This window comes from Rhinopithecus roxellana, chromosome 17 (genome assembly GCF_007565055.1).
Source record: "Rhinopithecus roxellana isolate Shanxi Qingling chromosome 17, ASM756505v1, whole genome shotgun sequence".
Lineage (NCBI taxonomy): Eukaryota > Metazoa > Chordata > Mammalia > Primates > Cercopithecidae > Rhinopithecus > Rhinopithecus roxellana.
The window spans coordinates 85193419-85214213 of record NC_044565.1 but is presented as its reverse complement, the minus strand read 5'-3'; the positions used below and the strand labels follow the sequence as shown (position 1 = coordinate 85214213).

At 37.9% G+C, this 20795-nt stretch overlaps 1 protein-coding gene across 7 annotated transcripts in view; it reads left to right on the top strand.

Annotated features, from left to right (window-relative positions):
- PSME4 (proteasome activator subunit 4) overlaps positions 1-20795 on the top strand; it is a 106994-nt gene that overhangs the window by 30968 nt on the left and 55231 nt on the right. For all 7 annotated transcript variants that reach the window (XR_749655.2, XR_004054325.1, XM_010378889.2 and 4 more), the window contains exons 4-19: positions 134-178; positions 3227-3376; positions 3921-3984; positions 4599-4673; positions 6041-6163; positions 7993-8085; positions 8716-8981; positions 12772-12958; positions 13584-13673; positions 15028-15092; positions 15362-15512; positions 17476-17574; positions 17781-17850; positions 18643-18710; positions 19626-19841; positions 20390-20547. Coding sequence is in view for 5 of the 7 variants with exons in the window: in XM_010378889.2 (XP_010377191.1) it covers positions 134-178; positions 3227-3376; positions 3921-3984; positions 4599-4673; positions 6041-6163; positions 7993-8085; positions 8716-8981; positions 12772-12958; positions 13584-13673; positions 15028-15092; positions 15362-15512; positions 17476-17574; positions 17781-17850; positions 18643-18710; positions 19626-19841; positions 20390-20547 (1920 nt within the window). In the remaining 2 variants the exon portion in view is untranslated. The remainder of the gene's footprint in view (positions 1-133; positions 179-3226; positions 3377-3920; positions 3985-4598; positions 4674-6040; positions 6164-7992; positions 8086-8715; positions 8982-12771; positions 12959-13583; positions 13674-15027; positions 15093-15361; positions 15513-17475; positions 17575-17780; positions 17851-18642; positions 18711-19625; positions 19842-20389; positions 20548-20795) is intronic.

Here is a 20795-nt window from a genome sequence, read left to right as displayed (position 1 = left end):
GGGAAGGCTTAGTTATTACATATAAACAAATAATATCTGAATGTATGAGCTTATCTCAGAGGTATTTATTAATTGAATTAGATGTGTTCTTAAAATATACCAATCTAATTATCAAATGGCTTTCCCCCCCCAGTTCTGTAGAAAATATTCTCAAAACACTCGTGAAAAGCTGCCGACCGTAAGTAGCTTCTCAATTTATAAAGCCTCTTGTTGTTTCTGTGGGCTTTTCCACATCTTTAGTATGGTTTGAAGAGGAAATGAAAAGTATAAATAGTTCCTGACATTGTGATGTTAGTCACTGAGCACAACATACCATTTCCAGTTCGTGAACTGAACTTCTCAGATTTCATTTAGAGATTTAGAAATTTTAAAGTCATCCACTGTAAAGTAAGAATACCGTATTTTACATAAAATCATCTTTATTTGGAAGCATTTTCTAGAGTATTGTTATTCAGATAAAAAATGAGTAATGCCAATAAGGTGGTTCATAACTTTTTTCAACTATGTTCTGTAGAATATTTAAATATCCCATATTCTTTTCTTTTTATTTCAATATTTTTTGTAGAGAGTGGGACCTTGCTGTGTTGCCCAGGCTGGTCTTGAATCCCTGGCCTCAAGCAGTCCTCCCACCTTGGCGTCCCAAACCATTGGGATTATAGGCGTGAGCCACCACTCCCTGCCAGTTATCCTATATTCATATGATTAAAGATAAGTGTGGATAAAATTAAATTTTAATTTTTTTGGTTATCTCTTTTTTTTTTTTTTTTTTTTTTTTTTGAGACAGAGTCTTGCTCTGTCGCCCAGGCTGGAGTGCAATGGCGCGATCTGGGCTCACTGCAAGCTCCGCCTCCTGGGTTCACACCATTCTCCTGCCCCAGTCTCCCGAGTAGCTGGGACTGCAGGCGCCCGCCACCTCGCCCGGCTAATTTTTTGTATTTTTAGTAGAAACAGGGTTTCACCGTGTTAACCAGGATGGTCTCGATCTCCTGACCTCATGATCCACAGGCCTCGGCCTCCCAAAGTGCTGGGATTACAGGCGTGAGCCACTGAGCCCAGCCGGTTATCTTTAATTTTAATTAAAGCTCAATTTTATGTACTTGAACTTTTTTTGGTTGTTATCAAGTTATTCTAAGACTGTTTAGATGGTATGGAATCAGTGAATCCTTTTTGGCAAAAAGCCATGTATTATATGCTTGTAATATTCATCTTAAATACATATTTAATAAATCAGATATTTATTGCTGACCTTCTGTATTACTCAATGTTGGGCAAATGTATTTGCGGAATATGAGATACCTGTCTCTCAAGCGACGTGAGATTCACCCTGAGTCACAAGCACCAATGAACGGTGTCATTTTATGCGAGGCAGTTACCCTCTTGGCCTGTGTTTCCTCACTGGAAACTTGATTATCACTTCAATACTTACTGGCTCATAGGTAATTCATAGAACTCCCAAGTTTTCATTTTGGATTAGTGTTAACAGTTGACTCAGAAAACTTACTAAGGGGAATTGATCCTTGATATGTGATATCTTTGAAGGTGGAGCATAGTTTGTTTCGGTTTTTTTTTAAATTCCAACCTTTTACACAAGGACCTGACACATAAATGCTTTGTGAACTCAACAGAAGTATTCTTAGAAATATAATCTTATTTTTCACGTCGAAGATTGCAGTATGATTTTAATTAACACAAGTATATGAAGATACAATAGGATTAATAATATGATGTGTGGGCCAAGCGTATAAGTCTATTTGAAAAAGTTTTCCAACTTACTTGGAAAGAATCAGAATTGTTCATATGCTGTTTGTATTTTAAAGCTCTTAAGGCTGGATGCGGTGGTGCTCTCCTGTAGTACCAGCTACTTGGGAGGCTGAGGTGGGAGGATCACTTCAGTTTAAGAGTTTGGGTCCAGCCTAGGCAACATAGTAAGACTCTGTCTTTAGAAAAAAGAAAAATGCCTGTTAAGATGTATTTAGCAGTTATACATGTATCCTCTTTATTTACCTTTGTTTTGTGTGTATATGCACACTTTGGATTTTAATTTTGTAAATCTACTCCAGGGACACTCCTGCCCATTTCCTACAGTTACGGAATATCACAGCCTGTAGACCAGATCATGTAGTCCTCTTGTATAGGGGAGGACTCTGTGTTCCAAGGAAGGTAAATGGTTTATTCAACACGCCTAGAGATTGCTGGGCTGATGTTCTCTTTCTCATCTACTGGTAATCCTTTTCCTATTTAGACTGGATTCTTTATGACAGGATTTTTTTTTTTTTTTTTTTTTTTTTTTTTAAAGACCGAGTCTCGGTCTGTCGCCCAGGCTGGAGTGCAGTGGCCGGATCTCAGCTCACTGCAAGCTCCGCCCCCCGGGTTTACACCATTCTCCTGCCTCAGCCTCCTGAGTAGCTGGGACTACAGGCGCCCGCCACCTCGCCCGGCTAGTTTTTTGTATTTTTTAGTAGAGACGGGGTTTCACCGTATTAGCCAGGATGGTCTTGATCTCCTGACCTCGTGATCCGCCCGTCTCGGCCTCCCAAAGTGCTGGGATTACAGGCTTGAGCCACCGCGCCCGGCCGACAGGATTTTTTTTCAATTGCTGTTACATAGCACAAAGGAAGTAAAACAAAAACCCTGTTTACTTTTATAGGTTACTTGAGTGATTCGTATTTTATCTGAGTTTTATCAACTTTATAGTGTTTAGAAAAATTCCCTTAGACAAGAGGAGAATTTACTTTATGCCAAGTATAATGGAGAATTTTATTTTATTTTATTTTTTTGAGACGAGTCTCACTCTTGCTCAGGCTGGAGTGCAATGGTGCTGTCTTGGCTCACTGTAGCCTCCATCTCCTGGGCTCTAGTGATCCCCCAACCCCAGCTTTCTGAGTAGCTGGGACTATAGGTGTGTGCTGCCATCATGTCTGGCTAATTTTTTGTAAAGACTTGAGTTTTGCCATTTTGCCCAAGCTGGTCTTGAACTCCTGGGCTCAAGTGATCCATCGACCTCGGCTTCCCAAAGTTCTGGAACTACAGGCATGAACACCTCGCCCAAATGGGGAATTTATTTTAGTATTGTGAAAATGTGTGTTAGTTTGGACATTTATATACTGTGTTACATCCTATGATATATATTCTCCTCCTCCCCTGGCCTTTTGGTAAGTTATATATATTGCTGTTGTAGAGCTTTTAGCCAATAATCAGATACATGAAAACCTTCTTCTTTTATTAGATATTTTCCGGCAGATGCCACAGCTGAGATGCTAGAAGAATGGAGACCTTTAATGTGCCCTTTTGATGTAACCATGCAAAAGGCCATCACTTACTTTGAAATATTTCTTCCTACCTCCCTTCCTCCAGAACTTCATCATAAAGGTTTTAAGTAAGTATATGCATATCTTGACAAATTCTAAAAATACAGCAGGAAATACAGATATAGAAACTAGTAAAGCAGTAACAAGTAGAAAAATCGTTTTGCAAACTCAGCCATTATTGTACTCCAAATTTATTATACTTGAAGTGTGTTAAGGCTAAAACGGTTATAAGATTGAAAGTAAAGAGATGACACCCAAGTAAGATGAGGGCTTTAAGAAATTAAAAGAATTGCCAGAAGGGGTAATAAAAGGAAAACAGATAAAAGGAGAAAGTCAGGGAAAAGGAAGTAGAAAATTGAAAGCAATTGTTAAATAAGAATGGACAGTACTTAGTAATGAAGCAGAAGCTTAATTTGTGAGATCAGATTTCTTAAATCATGAAAGGAATATTCAGACAAAAACTCCTTTATTTTATTAAGTTTATAACTTCAGTATTATTTTTTCTAGTTATGTAGTTATCAGTAACAATAGATTATAAAAAATACAAAGGATACCTGGCATTGAACCACTTTAAAGTCACTTGCTATTCATAACAACATTTTTCTTCTTTAGACTTTGGTTTGATGAATTAATTGGCCTTTGGGTTTCGGTGCAAAATCTCCCACAGTGGGAGGGGGTAAGTATCCCTTTTTTCCCCTATAGTTTTGTTTTTCTTTTCTTTTCTTTCCCCACCCCCCCATACTTTTTAAATTTGGAGATAAATATAAGTAGATCATTTGGTAAGTAACTTGAAGTTCCTTAGGATTGGCTGTTAGCCCTGTTATGATCAGTTCCTTCTCAATTTTATATTATTTTATTTGTTGTATTCTAACAAAAGTATATATTTATTTTGGTTTTATCAATATTTAGGAGTATACACATGTATTATAAAATGCATGAAATGTAAGATCCTGTTGTTTGCTTTCTTTGGTACCTGTACTGTCATGGTGCTAGATGTATAGTGGATATTTTCAGCATATTTGTTGGATTAAACTTTTCTGTATTCATTGTGGATGGTGCTTTGTCATTTTACTTTTTAGGAGCATTTTAACTGCAGCTGATTTTAAATGTGTGACATGAATCAATTTACATTTGGAGGTTTTTTTTTTTTTTTTAAACCAAGTCATAAACTATTTAAGTAGATTGCACTAATGATTGCTGAAAAGAACAAATGGAGGAGGGGTGTGATTATGACACTTAAACAACAACAACAACAAATGTATTAACTTTGTCCTTTTTGTTTACTTTCAGCAACTAGTCAATCTCTTTGCTCGATTGGCTACAGATAATATAGGGTACATAGATTGGGATCCATATGTACCAAAGGTAATTAACATTTTGGGGGAAAGCCAGTCATGATGGTAGGCACCTGTAATCCCAGCTGCTCAGGAGGCTGAGGCAGGAGAATCGCTTGAACCCAGGAGATTGAGGTTGCAGTGAGCCAAGATCGCACTACTGCACTCCAGCCTGGGTGACAGAACTAGACTCTGTCTGGGGAAAAAAAAAAGAACATTTTGAACATAAATACAATAGCGCCGACAACAATTCTATGTTGTAAAGGAGAAATGTTTTTTTCTATGCCAGTTCCAAGTGGCACATAAAATTTTCTTTGATAATTAGTAAAAACATAACAAATAATTTACAGGGCTGGGTCCAATTACCTTTTCTAAAGGTAATTAGACCACATGAAGGTATCATAAATGTGTTTTCTTATGCAGGATATGAACTATGAGTATCAAAAGTAATTTGGAAAGTACTAAGTATATTATCAAGAGCATCGTACATTTGTACCTTCCAATGCATTTTGTGTATCATATTTTGTTGCTCCTCTGCAGTGTGGCCCACTTTTTAGGTCACATTATATATTTTCCTATAATAAATAAAGCTAGATGTTCCAGGTGTATCTTCAGTATTATTTCACCTGCAGTAGAAAAACCTGTGGAGCTTCAGTAGGGCTGGGGTGGGATATCCTGGTGATTCTGATGCACACACTTACATTAGAGCAAAGCTGGGGAGCAGCTGAATGCAAATGCTCTGTTTGCTTTTGCTTGTGATGTCTTCCTCTGTTGTTTGGCCATTAGAAACTAATTGAGGAAGAGAAATCGTTTCTTCCCACCTTTGGGCCCCTACCTATTGGTAATGATAGATTTGGAATATAAATTTAATTTTATTGTAATATAGTTGTTAAGTGATTGACTAAAATACAAATTCTTAAGGAAAAATCAAATCACCATTACAATTTTGAAAGGGAAAGCAATCTGCTAGAAGATACTTGCATTTAGGTTGGTGCTGTTGTGCATGCTTGACATGGAATAGGAGCTTAGGAAAAAGTATTCGTGCATTCGGGACAAGAAAGGAGTCAAAATATTTCATGTTTAGCCACAGTATGTGTGTTTTTGCCTTTTTATATTTAGCCATAAATAATCACATTTTGTCTGTTCTTTGGATACATGGACACAACTGCTTTATGTCCTTGTGCCTGTGACCTTAGAGTGTCATACAGCACATCTGTTGATATTTATATGTAATTTTTAAAGAATAAAGCAAGTTACCAAATACTATGTAATTTCACTTAAAAACCCTTGTGATAAAATGAGAATATCTTCAGTAATACTAATATACAGCACTTACTAAGTTAAAGAATTATTTTGATACCTGCAAATATCCTTAATTATTGTTTTTTCTTTTAAAAGATATTTACAAGAATTCTGAGAAGCTTGAACCTCCCAGTGGGAAGCAGTCAAGTGTTAGTCCCAAGATTTTTAACAAATGCTTATGATATTGGACATGCTGTAATATGGATCACCGCCATGATGGTTTGTAATACATTATATTTGTTTTCTATAGTTTACCCCTATTTCGTGTGAACCTTACAAAAATTCTGGATAGTCACAGAAGTTGATAACAGTGGCTTGGTTGGTGACGTGATTCTTGGATGTTTTCTGATGTCGCAAGCTCATGTTTATCAAATCCAGAATATAGTGGCACCATTTTGAAATCTCCCTAACCAATAGACATTATAAATTGAGTCATAAATCTAGAGTTTTGAGGGATTTGCAGTGTCTCACATTTTTACTGTCCGGGAACCAGACTTGTAACCCAAAAGACTTTCCCAAGGTAGGATTACAACTCGGGATTTGCATGTGCTTAGACTCCGTTACTTACTCACTGCTAATGTTCACATGAAACATTATATTGAACATAAAGCTTACTAACAAAGTAATCTTTGTGAAGGGAGAGATGTGAAGGATTATTTTGTTGACATCATTCAAGGAAAGTGAAGACATATCCACAAACTTAGATTTCAGCGTCATCTTTCAAATAAGAATATTAGGATAACTTTCTATTATAATTCTCTAGCTTATCATTCATATATTGCTTCTGCAGCTATTTCTTCGTATTCCGTTTTACACATTAGCTTGTTTCTGTGCAAAAGCCAATTTTTTTAATGTAAAAGTTTACTTCTTAAATTTCATTGTAAGAAAAACAAATTTAAGTCCCCTTTGTTTTTGCCATTTTATTGTTAAACAGAAAAATCCCATTTTTCTTAATCAGTAGGAGCAAACACTGAAGGATGTTTACTATCTTACATATGCAGTGAGTTGAAACTGGATTTTTGGGGGCCACAGAATTGGATAGTGATTAGTATTAGTTATTGTTTGAATGAGTTTTGCTCTGCTTTCTCACACAGTTCTCACTGGCAGCTTCATTTTGTGTTAAGTGTGAAAATATGGCCAAGTACTATGGCTCACGCCTGTAATCCTAGCACTTTGGGAAGCCAAGATGGGAGGATAGCTTGAGCCCAGGAGTTCGAGACCAGCCTGGACAACATGGCAAGACCCTGTACAAAAAAAACAAAAGTAAAGTAAAAAGCACGGGCATGATACCATGTGCCCATGGTAGTAGCTCCTCAGCAGGCTGAGGTGGGAGGATCGCTTGAGCCTAGGAGATTGAGGGCTGCAGTGAGCCATGTTTGTGCCACTGCACTGCACCCTGGGCAACAGAGGGAACCCCCCCCCCCCCCTTTTTTTTGAGAGTCTTGCTCTATCGCCCAGGCTGGAGAGCAGTGGGGCAATCTCAGCTCACTGCAACCTCCACCTTCCAGGTTCAAGTGATTCTCCTGTCACAGCTTCCCAAGTATTTGGGACTACAGGCACCTGCCACCAGGCCTGGCTAATTTTTGTATTTTTAGTAGAGACAGGGTTTCCCCATGCTGGCAAGGCTGGTCTCGAACTCCTGATCTCAAGTGACCTGCCTGCCTCAGCCTTACATCAGGTTTTTTATGCCTGATGTTAGCATTCTTGGTAATTTTAAGATGCTAATCTTAGTGATAAATTTTAGTATCCAGGTTATTTGCTGCAGAACAGTAAAATACACTGTTTGCTATCCCAAGTTGACAGGTATTTTTTTAGTTTTTTATGTTGGTTCAAGTAAGCTGCCCTTATTTGTAGTAGAATATTTTGAGTTGATTTGCATGAAGTTCATCAGGGAATTGCTTTTGACTCTTATTTAAAGGTAGAATTGATTTTTGTCATCAAGTTGACTATAAACTGCGTTAGTGATTTACATATAGGCTTGGGCCTGTTGACCTCTGTTTTTACAGTATGATATGGGTACTGACATTTTTACTTTTTTATCTGGACAGGGTGGACCAAGTAAGCTAGTGCAAAAACACTTAGCTGGTTTGTTTAACAGCATCACATCTTTTTACCATCCTTCAAATAATGGGCGCTGGCTGGTGAGTAACTTCATTTTGCATTATAGGGCTTGGAATTTTAAAGATATGGTCATCCTTGACTATTGCCTATTGTGTGACCTATAATACATTTTCTGTCCTTCATAGCTTTAGCTATATGTAAATGCTTACATTTAAATTAAATTACTGTGTTGTAGAGCACATAAATTAAATGAGACAATATCGGTGCGGTAACTGTTAACAACATGCCTCATTTTTGCAAAAAAATGGTAACAAAAATGGCTTAGAAGCATGGAACCATCTTTTCAGTTTTATCCTGTTATCTGTTTTTGTTGTTTATTTAAGTTGGCCAGTTAAAATGGCTTTCATGTAATGGAAAATTTATGTGCTAGCAATTTTTTTGAGACTGGAATTTGAAACTCATTTTCATTATTAGGAATAATAATAGGAATTTATAATAGGAATAAATAATAGGAATAAAAGGAATAATAATAATTAGGAATAATTAATTGGTAACGTTTAATTCTGTCTAGTTGTGCTGTGCAGTTCTTTGTAATAAGATAATAAGAACTGTTATTTTAAAAATCTTTTCTCGAGAAGCTAGAGAGCAACCATGAATATCTATGTGGGAAAGTAGACCCTACTTAGAACTTTTTGCTTCTGTGTCCCCAGAACAAGTTAATGAAACTACTTCAGCGGCTGCCAAACAGTGTTGTTAGAAGATTGCATCGTGAAAGATACAAGAAGCCCTCTTGGTTAACTCCTGTGCCTGATAGCCATAAGCTTACTGATCAAGATGTTACAGACTTTGTACAATGCATTATTCAGCCTGTCCTCTTGGCTATGTTTAGCAAAACTGGTAGTCTAGAAGCAGCCCAGGCTTTGCAGAATCTTGCACTCATGAGACCTGAATTAGTAATACCCCCTGTACTTGAAAGGTAAGTGGTGAGAGTCTGAGCCATAGCTAGGTTTTTCTTTTGGTCTGTTCAGCTTGATTCTCTTTTCTCCTCTGTGGCTTCTTAGAGGAGAAGTAGGACATTTTAATATAATGATTGGTAACTTGATAAAGATTTATTGGAAAGAAAAAAATTGAAATGGGTAACACATCTTTTGGGTTATTCACACATTTTAGTTACGAAAATTATGTGCTTATGAATTAAGATCTGGCCTTTTTTTTTTAGATCAAAATGTTGAGTGTCATTAAGGATTGAGAACATGGTAGTGAAAGTGGTTTTTGGATTTCTTTCTTAGAATCAGTGATAGAGAAGAAAATTGTATTTGTTATTTTCATGTATTATATATTCAGGTGTGTTGTTTTTACAGAGTAAATTTTATTTTATTCATTTTGTTTTGTGTGTTGAAATGGTAAGGAAAACTCTTTACTTACCTAGCCACTGTCACAGAATAGGTGTGATGTACTTACAAAGAGAGAGATGGCTACTTTTTTTTTTTTTTTGAGACGAAATTTTGCATTAGTCCTCCAGGCTGGAGTGCAAATCTTGGCTCACTGCAGCCTCTGCCTTCCGGGTTCAAGGATTCCCCTGCCTAAGCCTCCTAAGTAGCTGGGATCACAGGCGCCCGCCACCACACCCAGCTAATTTTTGTATTTTTAGTAGAGACGGGGTTTCACCATGTTGGCCAGGCTGGTCTGGAACTCCTGACCTCAGGTGATCCACTCTCCTTGGCCTCCCAGAGTGCTGGGATTGCAGGTGTGAGCCACTGCATCCGACCTACTCTTAATTTTTTGAGAGCAATTTTTAAAGTAATTTGTTCAAGAGTAAATTACTTAAGCTTTCTCTTGTACCTCTGCTTCCTCTACTGGCTAAACTTAAGCTTTATGATCTCTCTCTAAATGTTTTTGTCAAATATAGAGGAGGAATGTTAGTTTTTAGAACCCAGAAGGATCTAGCCATTGAGTTCCATAAAAATTTGTCCAAGGTCCCTAGTGGTAGAATTCAAACTATAGCCTCTTTCCTGTCTTATTGTTGAGACAGAATAAGTATTGGTCATATTTACTTGGGGAAGAGTACCATGTTCCAGGTCTTAACCAAAATGGACCTCCATTATCTATAATTTTCAGCTGTTTATGCTGCCTTACCTGCCCTCATTGCCATAAATATTCAAGTTAGACTGTACTTCATTTTCCCAATTTATCTTATTTTTACATACGCATCTTGGGGCATTGAAACTCTTCCAGCATATAGAACTTAATTAGGAAATGGAGTGGGGGAAGATAGGCAGTTTCCTGTCTGTCTTCAACCCCCGTATTCTTTGCTTCTTGGCCTCCACAGAGTAGCAGAAGCTAACAGTTAATGGCAGGGTCCCTGATGCTCCCTGGAGAGGAGGGACTTCATCTGTTTGCTTAGCTAAAATTTTGAAGTTTGGAGTGTTTTTGATGTTTCTTTTTTTTTTTTTTTGGGGGGGGGGGGGGACAAAGTCTCGCTCTGTTGCCCAGGTTGGATGGAGTGCGGTGGCGCTATCCCGGCTCACTGCAAGCTCCGCCTCCCAGGTTCACGCCATTCTTCTGCCTCAACCTCCCCAGGACCTGGGACTACAGGCGCCCACCACCACACCCGGCTGATTTTTTGTATTTTTAGTAGAGAGGGGGTTTCACGGTGTTAACCATAATGGTCTCGATCTCCTGACCTTGTGATCCGCCTGCATCGGCCTCCCAAAGTGCTGGGATTACAGGCGTGAGCCACCACGCCTGGCAGTTTTTGATGTTTCTTTACTTCCCCTTTGTTTTGTGATTTTCAGCTGATTAATTATGAATAGTGAGCTAAATTCTTAGTAGAAAGAACAAAGCTTATAAATAAATAGACCCATCACATTTTTCTTTAGTCCTAAAATTTTGGACAAATTTAATATCAGCATATTAAGTGATATTGAATGCTTGGCCAAAATAATAAACCAAATTGACAATACAATGACATTTTTTGAGATTTTCAATTGTAATTTTGTATACTGTTTTGAAGTGGCATGACCTTTTTAAATTTTTATTCTTTTATTTATTTTGAGACAGACTCTTGCTCTGTCACCCAGGCTGGAGTGCAGTGACATGCTCTCAGCTCACTGCAACCTCCACCTCTTGGGTTCAAGCGATTCTCCTGCCTCAGCCTCCCGAGTAGCTGGGATTTACAGGTGCCTGCCACCATGCCCAGCTAATTTTTGTATTTTTAGTAGAGATGGCGTTTTACCATGTTGGTCAGGCTGATCTTGAACTCCTGACCTCAAGAAGTCCACCTGTCTTGGCCTCCCAAAATGCTGGGATTACAAGTGTGAGCCACCATTTTATTTTTAATAAAAGCAAAACTTTTTTAAAAACTAAAAATGTAGGAAAAAAATTTTAGACGCTTAGTTTTACATCTCCAAGAAAGCTTCTGTTAAAGAGTTTGGTATGTTTTCTCCATTAAAAAAAAAAAAATAAGTGACTAGTCTGGCTCACGCCTGTAGTCCCAGGACTTTGGAAGTCTGAGGAAGATGGATTGCTTGAGCTCAGGAATTTGAAACCAGCCTGGGCAACATGGCAGAACCCTGTCTCTACAAAAAAAAAAAACAAAAAACAAAAATTAGCCGGGAGTGGTAACGTGTGCCAGTAGTCCCAGCTACTTGAGAAGCCAAGGTGGGAGGGTTAGCTGATCTGGGCAACGTGGAGGCTGCAGTGAGCTATGATCACACCACTGCACTCCAGCCTGGGGCAGAGTAAGACCCTGACTCCAGGGTTGGGGGTGGTCAGGGGAAAGAAACAGTGAGTATTTGTAACTTGTTATTCCACTGACTGACCATTAGATTAGTATAATATAGATTAGGACAGCTGAAATAAAGCAGTATCTACCAGTTGATGTTCTTTTGGGTTTTTTTGAGACAGAGTCTTGCTCTGTCGCCCAGGCTGGAGTGCAATGGCATAATCTTGGCTCACTGCAACCTCCACCTCCCAGGTTCAAGCAATTGTCCTGCCTCAGCCGCCGGAGTAGCTTGGATTACAGGCATGCACCACCACACCCCACTAATTTTTGTATTCATAGTAGAGACAGGGTTTCACCATGTTGGCCAGGCTGGTCTCAAACTCCTGACCTCAGGTGATCTGGCTGCCTTGGCCTCCCAAAGTGCTAGTGTTACAGGTGTGAGCCATCACACCCCGACCTCTACCAGTTTGTGTTCTTTTTTCACTGTGGAATTTGCATGGAAAGAGTTGGTAAGGTAGCAGGGGATTGGGGACATGTGCAATAAATAATCTGTGTATCTTTCCTTTATTTGTGTACAGTAGTGTCTCCCCTTATTGGTGAGGGATGTGTTTGAAGACCCCCAGTGCATACCTGAAACCATGGATAGTACTGAACCCTATGTATACCATGTTTTTTTCACATACATGCATACCTGTGATAGTTCAATTTATAAATTAGGCACAGTAAGAGATGAACAACAATCATAAAATAGAACAATTATAAAAATACATTGTTCAATATAGTAAAAGTTATGTGAATATGGTCTCTCGTTCTCAGGACACTGAAATACTTGTTAACCTTTGTTAACTGAAACTACGGAAACTGCAGATAATGGGGCTACTGTAATTCTGTTAACTTTGATAGCAGATTTTCACTCTGAGTATTTTGCTGACTTATAAACCTTTAAGTCAAAGTACAGTTTATGAATTTACAATATTTAATGTATTATGGTATTATGCATCTCTGTGATGGAGACTTTAAAAATTCTGTTTTCAAACTTTAGAACGTATCCTGCATTAGAGACATTAACAGAACCTCACCAGCTCACAGCCACTTTAAGTTGTGTAATTGGAGTAGCCCGCAGTTTGGTATCAGGAGGCAGATGGTTTCCTGAAGGTCCTACACATATGCTACCTCTGTTGATGAGAGCATTGCCTGGGGTGGATCCAAATGACTTTAGTAAATGCATGGTGAGTATATTGATGATTATACACTCTATATTTAGGTAGGAGGCAGAGTAACTTCTCAGTGACAAAAGGTTGGAGAACTTTGTGCGTAAGCCTAATATAAATATGAAAATAAATGTTGTATAACTTCCTTATTAAAGTAACAATTATTTATTTATGTAGAGATGGAGTCTTGCTATGTTACCCTGACTGGAGTGCAGTGACATGATCTCGGCTCACTGCACTGCCATCTGCCTCCTGGGTTCTAGCGATTTTCCTGCCTCAGCCTCCTGTGTAGCTGGGATTATAGGCACACGCCACCACGCCCGGCTAGTTTTTGTATTTTTAGTAGAGACAGGGTTTCACCATGTTGGCCAGGCTGGTCTGGAACTCCTGACTTCAAGTGATCCACCCACATCGGCCTCCCAAAGTGCTGGGATTACAGGTGTGAGCCACTGCGCTTGGCCGACAGCTAGTTAATTATGAAGATTCTTAAAAGTGTTTAATTCTAAATGAGGAATACCCAGAGAAACGGTTGTGGGATTTTGATCAAGATAATTTATTAGGATAATTTATTGTAGTTCATGGTATACTTGTATTTCTGAATTAGAATTATGTAATGTTGAAAATCCTTTGTATCTTTCCACAGATCACATTCCAGTTCATAGCAACATTTTCTACTCTGGTGCCTTTAGTAGATTGTTCATCTGTACTACAAGAAAGAAATGACCTCACAGAAGTAAGGGTATTTTATGGTTATAAAAGGGCTAAGATGTTCTAATTATTATTGCATATGCATAGTAACACTTCACAGTTTAGAAACAACTTGGGAAGTAAAATTACTATTTCGTGACTAGAATGGTACATATTGGAGGGCCAGGACATCATTGGCAAGAGAGTCTACAGAGCACCCATCATAGGAGGTGGCTCAAAAATAGGCCGTTTCTATAAACTTTTGACATCTGGAGGTGTATTTCAGTTTTATGTCACTTTTCAATGTTTTGTTAAGCAAAAAATGGTGATATTTTATTTTTCCATCATCTTAGGTTAGTAATAAATCTGTCCAAGGGATTGACATCTAATGAAGAAAGATTTTCTGCATTTCTGTCTGGCTTTTTCAGAACTTCTCTCTTTCTTTTTTTTTTTTTTTTTTTTTTGAGATGGAGTCTTGCTCTGTCACCCAGGCTGGAGTGCGGTGACATGGTATCAGCTCACTGCAGCCTCCACCTCCTGGTTCAAGTGATTCTCCTGCCTCAGCCTCCTGAGTAGCTAGGACTACAGGTGCGCACCACTAGGCCTGGCTAATTTTTTGTAGTTTTAGTAGAGACGGGGTTTCATCATGTTGGCCAGACTGATCTCGAACTCCTGGCCTCAAGTAATCTGCCCGCCTCGGCCTCCCAAAATGCTGAGAGTGCAGACGTGAGCCACTGTACCCAGCCCCCAGAACTATCTTCTTTAATGCAAGCATGTCGCCCAGGCTGGAGTGCAGTAGTGCCATCTTGGCTCACTGCAGCTGCTGCCTCCCGGTTTCAAATGGTTCTTGTGCCTTAGCCTCCCAGGTAGCTGGGATTACAGGCGTGTGCCACCATGCCTGGCTAATTTTGTGTGTGTGTATTTTTAGTAGCGATGGGGCTTTGCCATGTTGGCTAGACTGGTCTTGAACTCTTGACCTCAAGTGATCCGCTTGCCTTGGCCTCCGAAAGTGCTAGGATTCTAGACATGAGCCACAGTGTCTGGCCAGCCACTGCACCCAGCCGAGAGCATGTTGTTGTTTATGTTTTTTTGGACATTCAGGTAGTGAGAGACTAGACTTTACATATATCAGCAGTTTGAAAACTGAATTTATAATAAAGATAGCTGCTTGACTTCTGTATTTGGCCCTTGTAAAATAACATTAATTGCTTCTTTCTTTGGTTCCTAGAAAGTAGTAGATCAAGTCTTTCTAAATTGATAGGCAAGTATGGTGCTATTTCTCATAGTACCCAATATAATGGTTTAGTGTAGATACATTTGGGAGGCAATAATTGAATTTGTTAGTTCAGGAAAAAAAACTAAGGCTATATGTAATCTTTCTTCGCATTGGGATATTATAGGTGGAACGAGAACTTTGTTCAGCCACAGCTGAATTTGAGGACTTCGTCTTACAATTTATGGACAGGTGAGCTTGTAACCCACACCAACGGTTAGCTGACATTCTAGAAAATGATTCTTCTATCCCAGAAACTTTAGTTTATTTCTGCATTATAACCTTTATTTAGCTACTACTGGTGCTCCTGAAGTTATAAAAGGATAATCAATTTGTGAACCACGTAGAAATTAAGTAGCTATCACTTGAATAGTTAGGACAATAGAGAGTTACTTAATCACCACCAAAAATGTCAAACCAGATTTTAGTTGCTGAAATTATGCTTTGTTTGGATTATTTAGATGCTTTGGACTTATAGAAAGTAGCACATTGGAGCAAACAAGAGAAGAGACAGAAACTGAGAAAATGACACACTTGGAGAGTTTGGTCGAATTAGGTCTGTCTTCTACGTTTAGTACAATCCTCACCCAATGTTCCAAAGAAATATTTATGGTAAGAACATTGCTACAAAAATTAAACTTCCAGCTTTTAAGTTTCATTTGATGTTTTAAAATTGACTTCAGGTTACTTTGTGTATATCATGCAGTTTATCATTTACATTCATACTGAAGTTTCAAAGAAATGTACAGTTGCTCCTCATTATTTGCAAATTTCATATTTGCAGATTTACCTATTTGCTGTAATTATTTGCAACCCGAGAATCAAAGCTTTTGTGACTGACAAAAATTTAGCTACCTAAATTTGATCTCACATATACCATGTGTTCTCAGCTGAGAGCAAACTAGGCACTCTGCCTTCTTATATCCAGCTCCACTTAAACAACTGTCTCCTTTGCGATCTATTTAATGCCATGTTTTTACATTTTTGTGCTTTTTGTTGGTGATTCTGCTGTTTAAAAATGTCAAAAATGGCTCCCAAGTGTTTAGTGTTTAAAGGGGTTTAAAGGGTTCCTAAGATAAGAGAGTTGTGTTATGCCTAATGGAAAAAACACTGTGCTAGGTGAGTGTCAACAGGCATGAGTTATAGTGCTGTTGACTGGGGATTAAATGTTAGTGAATCAACAATATGGATTAAATAAGTTGTCTGTAAACATAAACACACTTAGGATTATGTATTGATCAGTTGATGAAAATGCTGTCACTTAGGTTCACAGGAACATAATCCTGTATTTCCCCTGGGAGCAATGGTTCAGTATTTGCTAGTTCAGTTGTCATAGCAAATTTATAGAACATGACTACCATGAACAACAAGAAACAACTGTATTGTTTAATTTTACAATTAAAAACAATTACTCAGCTGAGTTTTAGAAATTGCTTATGACATCACTGGCATGATAGAAATTAAATCCTAAGACTAATTGATGGATTAGAAGTAGTTATCTTCGTAAGACATTCAGTAAGCATTGACTTATTCAATATTGGTTGGTACCTGTTACCTGTAGTGTGGTACCTATTATCTGTAGCCTTTAAGACTACACTTTATTTTCATTTCTGTTTTTTTCCCCATCATCTGTAATTATCACTGTTAAATATGTTAATCCTGAAAGCCAAATTGCCTTACAACTGGGTGAAATAAATGCTATGATTATGCTAGTATAAAGAAATGAACACAAATCATCTCTTGTTTAACCAAAAGGAGTTGTTTATACTTTTCAGTATTGTTAACCCAGGTTTAGAACTCATTGTTCCAATGAGCAAGTAAATTAAAGTTTTGTGACATGATTGTAAAATAAATAGACTGCTTCAGGTGTAAGGATAGATATCTAGTTTGTAGTTGTCAGGATGACAAATTATATTAGTTATTCCGAAAACTTCCCTTTGTTGTATTCAGTTAGCCAGGAAGATAATTAAATTGCATGTTTCCACCAGGTATAATTTTATGTGTAGGGTTTCTGTGGCAAGTAAAATCTTATACCTCAATTTTTTTTTTTTTTTTTTTTTTGTGAGACAGAGTCTCACTCTGTCACCCGGGCTGGAGTGCAGTGGCACGATCTCAGCTCACTGCAACCTCCACCTCCCCAGTTCAAGCAATTCTCATGCCTCAGCCTCCTCAGCAACTGGGACTATAGGCATGCACTACCATGCCTGGTCGATCTTTGCATTTTTAGTGGAGACAGGGTTTCGCCATGTTGGCCAGGCTAGTCTTGAACTCCTGATGTCAAGTGACCCTCCTGCCTCAGCCTCCCAAAGTGCTAGGATTACAGGTGTGAGCCACCGCACCCAGCCAGTACTTCAAGTATTTTATTCAAGTTAGGATCGTGGACAAAGATTGTTCTTAGACCTGAATGTAACATTATTAAACAAATTCTTTTAAAATCAGATGGCTAAAAATTGCCCATTTGTTTATTTTTGGAATTGTCTAAATATATATATCGTTTTCTTTTATGTTCTATAAGATGTTTAATTTTCTGAAAACATGCTCATTAGACATTTTCATTTCTTATATATCTTAACAGGTGGCCCTTCAGAAGGTTTTTAATTTTTCTACTTCACATATATTTGAAACAAGAGTAGCAGGTCGCATGGTGGCAGACATGTGCCGCGCTGCTGTAAAGGTGAGTTTATTTTTTTGAACTGATGTATTAATGACTCAACAATCAACAAGTTTATATGGTTAATTATTTCAGAGGTGCTTGTATGCTTAAAATACATAGTTCTTTCAGTAGCTGCTTATTTATAGCTTTTTGTTACCACTGAAAATAATAGTGCTAGTATATATTTGCCTTTCAAAAAAAACTTATTTATACAAATATGTTTTCAGTGCTGCCCAGAAGAATCTTTGAAGCTCTTTGTTCCCCACTGCTGCAGTGTTATAACTCAGCTTACAATGAGTAAGTCATAAGGTCATTATTCTCTCTTTACAATTTTGGATAAGTTTTTTTCTTGGTTTCTAAAACTGTTAATGACAACAGATTCTTTTAGCTACACAATATTTTGTAATTTGAGGAGAAATTGTCTCCAAAAAGGTATCATCCAGATTGGCAGTAGCTTAAAAATGTTACTTTATTAATATTTGTATACAACAACCATCCAGAGGTTACCTTCAAAAATACCAGTTATTGGCCAGGTGCGGTGGCTCACACCTGTAATCCAAGCACTTTGGGAGGCCAAGGCAGGCAGATCACGAGGTCAGGAGATCAAGACCATCCTGGCTAACATGGTGAAACCCTATCTCTACTAAAAAATACAAAAAAAAAAAAAAAAAAAAAAAATTAGCCGGGCGTGGTGGCGGGCCCCTGTAGTCCCAGCTACTCGGGAGGCTGAGGCAGGAGAATGGCGTGAACCCGGGAGGCGGAGCTTGCAGTGAACCGAGATTGCACCACTGCACTCCAGCTGGGCAACAGAGCGAGACTCTTTCTCAAAAATAAATAAATAAATAATAATATCAGTTATTTTGTGAGATATAGAGGAGCAGAAGTCTTGGTTGGTGTGTTTATTTTCTTGAAAATTTTGTTTCTGCCTCCTTTTGGAGCAAGCCCAGCTTCATGAAGAAGAAATAATAAGTCTTCCTAAAAGAGGCTTTCCTCAGCTATTGGAAATATTAAATATAAATATTTTAAAATGCTGTATTTAGTTGGATGCATAGTTTTTTCCTCCCCTTAATACTATTTTGCTGCTTTTAGATGATGATGTATTAAATGATGAAGAGCTAGACAAGGAATTACTATGGAATCTTCAACTTTTGTCTGAGGTATGGTAAATCTTTGGAATAAAAAACATGACTATGAAAACATTGACTTGCTTTTAGGATTTAGCTCTTCCTGACAAAATGACTTTAAAACATATGAGAAGTCTGAGTTTTGGAAATGTATTGATGAGGCTTCAGAAAGTCAGAATATATCATACTCTTATTGTCAAAGGAGTGGTATAGTTGATCACTGCATGTTCAACCATCTACTTAACTTAGTTTTACCAGTTAATTCTAATATGGGTAACTCAGTAATTGAAAAAGTTGATCAGATTTGGGAATTTTTTTTGTCTACTATTTAAATTTGGCCATCAATCAAACTTAAGTTTTCTTTATCAGTTTTTTCAGAAGTTTAATTAGGGCTGGGCGCAGTGGCTCACGCCTGTAATCCCAGCACTTTGGGAGGACAAGGCAGGCGGATCACGAGGTCAGGAGATTGAGACCATCCTGGCCAACATGGTGAAATCCCATCTCTACTAAAAATACAAAAATTAGCTGGGCGTGGTGGCGTGTGCCCGTAATCCCTGCTACTCTGGAGGCTGAGGCAGGAGAATTGCTTGAACTCGGGAGGCGGAGGTTGCGGTGAGCCGAGATCGTGCCACTGCTCTCCAGCCTGGCGACATAGCAAGACGCCCTCTCAAAAAAAAAAAAAAGTTTAATTAGGTTTAGTCTTCTTAGGAGAATAGACTCTTTTGAAAGGGATGTTACTGTGATGCATGAAAACTTAAGCTCAGAAAATGTGGTTTCACAAAAGAATTACTAGAATGCAGTTAAAATGAAAATCCTAAAATCAGTTACAGTCATTTAGAGAAACACTATCTTAGACTATGTTAGTGGCCAAACATTGAACTTTGCATTAATGACTGGTTCTTGGTCTTTTAACCAAAATATCTTCAACTATTTTTTCCCTCTTTTTAGATTACTCGAGTGGATGGAAGGAAGTTGCTTCTTTATAGGGAGCAGCTTGTAAAGATTCTCCAAAGAACCCTACATTTAACCTGTAAGCAGGGTTACACTCTGTCTTGTAACCTTTTGCATCATCTTCTCCGTTCTACCACACTTATCTACCCTACAGAATACTGCAGTGTGCCAGGTGGCTTTGACAAGCCTCCTTCTGAATACTTTCCTATCAAGGCAAGCATTTTCAATACTTTAGGATTCAAGGATATGTTGATGTTTTTTGTTTTAAGGAATTCAAAGTGTTTTTTTTTTTGGCATATAAAGATGTTAGTTTTTTATTTTTAAGATAGATTATTAAAACTATTATTGGAATGTGTGAAACTTGTGCTGTCTCACTTTGCATGGAACTAAAACTCTAGTTTTCTTTCCTGTTGGTATGTGAAACAACTTGGTATGCCATATGTAATGTCTGTAGTCTAATATAATTTTATTGCTAAACTAAGCCTCACATAAACTCACCGTCACTTTTATGGTATCACTCTTAGAGCAAACTCATATTATAATGAGTACTCTTCAGGGAGACTTTTTTCAGGAGTGATAACGAAGAGGCAATAAGATGTTGTGTTCATGCTACTTTTTTGTATGTCATTTGCTAGCTTAGGTTTGGATTATGTGTACATTTTCTTTTAAATGTTAAAAATTGTGTATATGTATGTGGGTTTGTTGTTGTTGTTACCGTTTTTAATTTCTCAACTTGCTGAGTAGATGCTGTTCTTTTCTAGGACTGGGGCAAACCCGGGGACTTATGGAATCTGGGAATCCAGTGGCATGTACCTTCTTTAGAAGAAGTGTCTTTTGCCTTTTATCTTTTGGACTCCTTTCTTCAGCCTGAGCTTATCAAACTCCAGCATTGTGGGGATGGAAAACTTGAAATGTCTAGGTTGGTTTTATTTTATAATTAGAGTTATTCAGTTGCAGAGTACAGACGTGTTTTGTCGCTTTATCTGGCATAGCTCGTATTCATTTTCAATTGTGTTTTGAAAATCTACTGTACATGTACTTAGAAAATCATTTAATATAATGTTGTATAACAGAAAATTTGACAACACTTAAACATTTTAAACACAAAAAGTCTGGGTTTCTTTTTCTAATTTTTTTTTATTACCTTCTTCTTAGCAGGTTCACTTG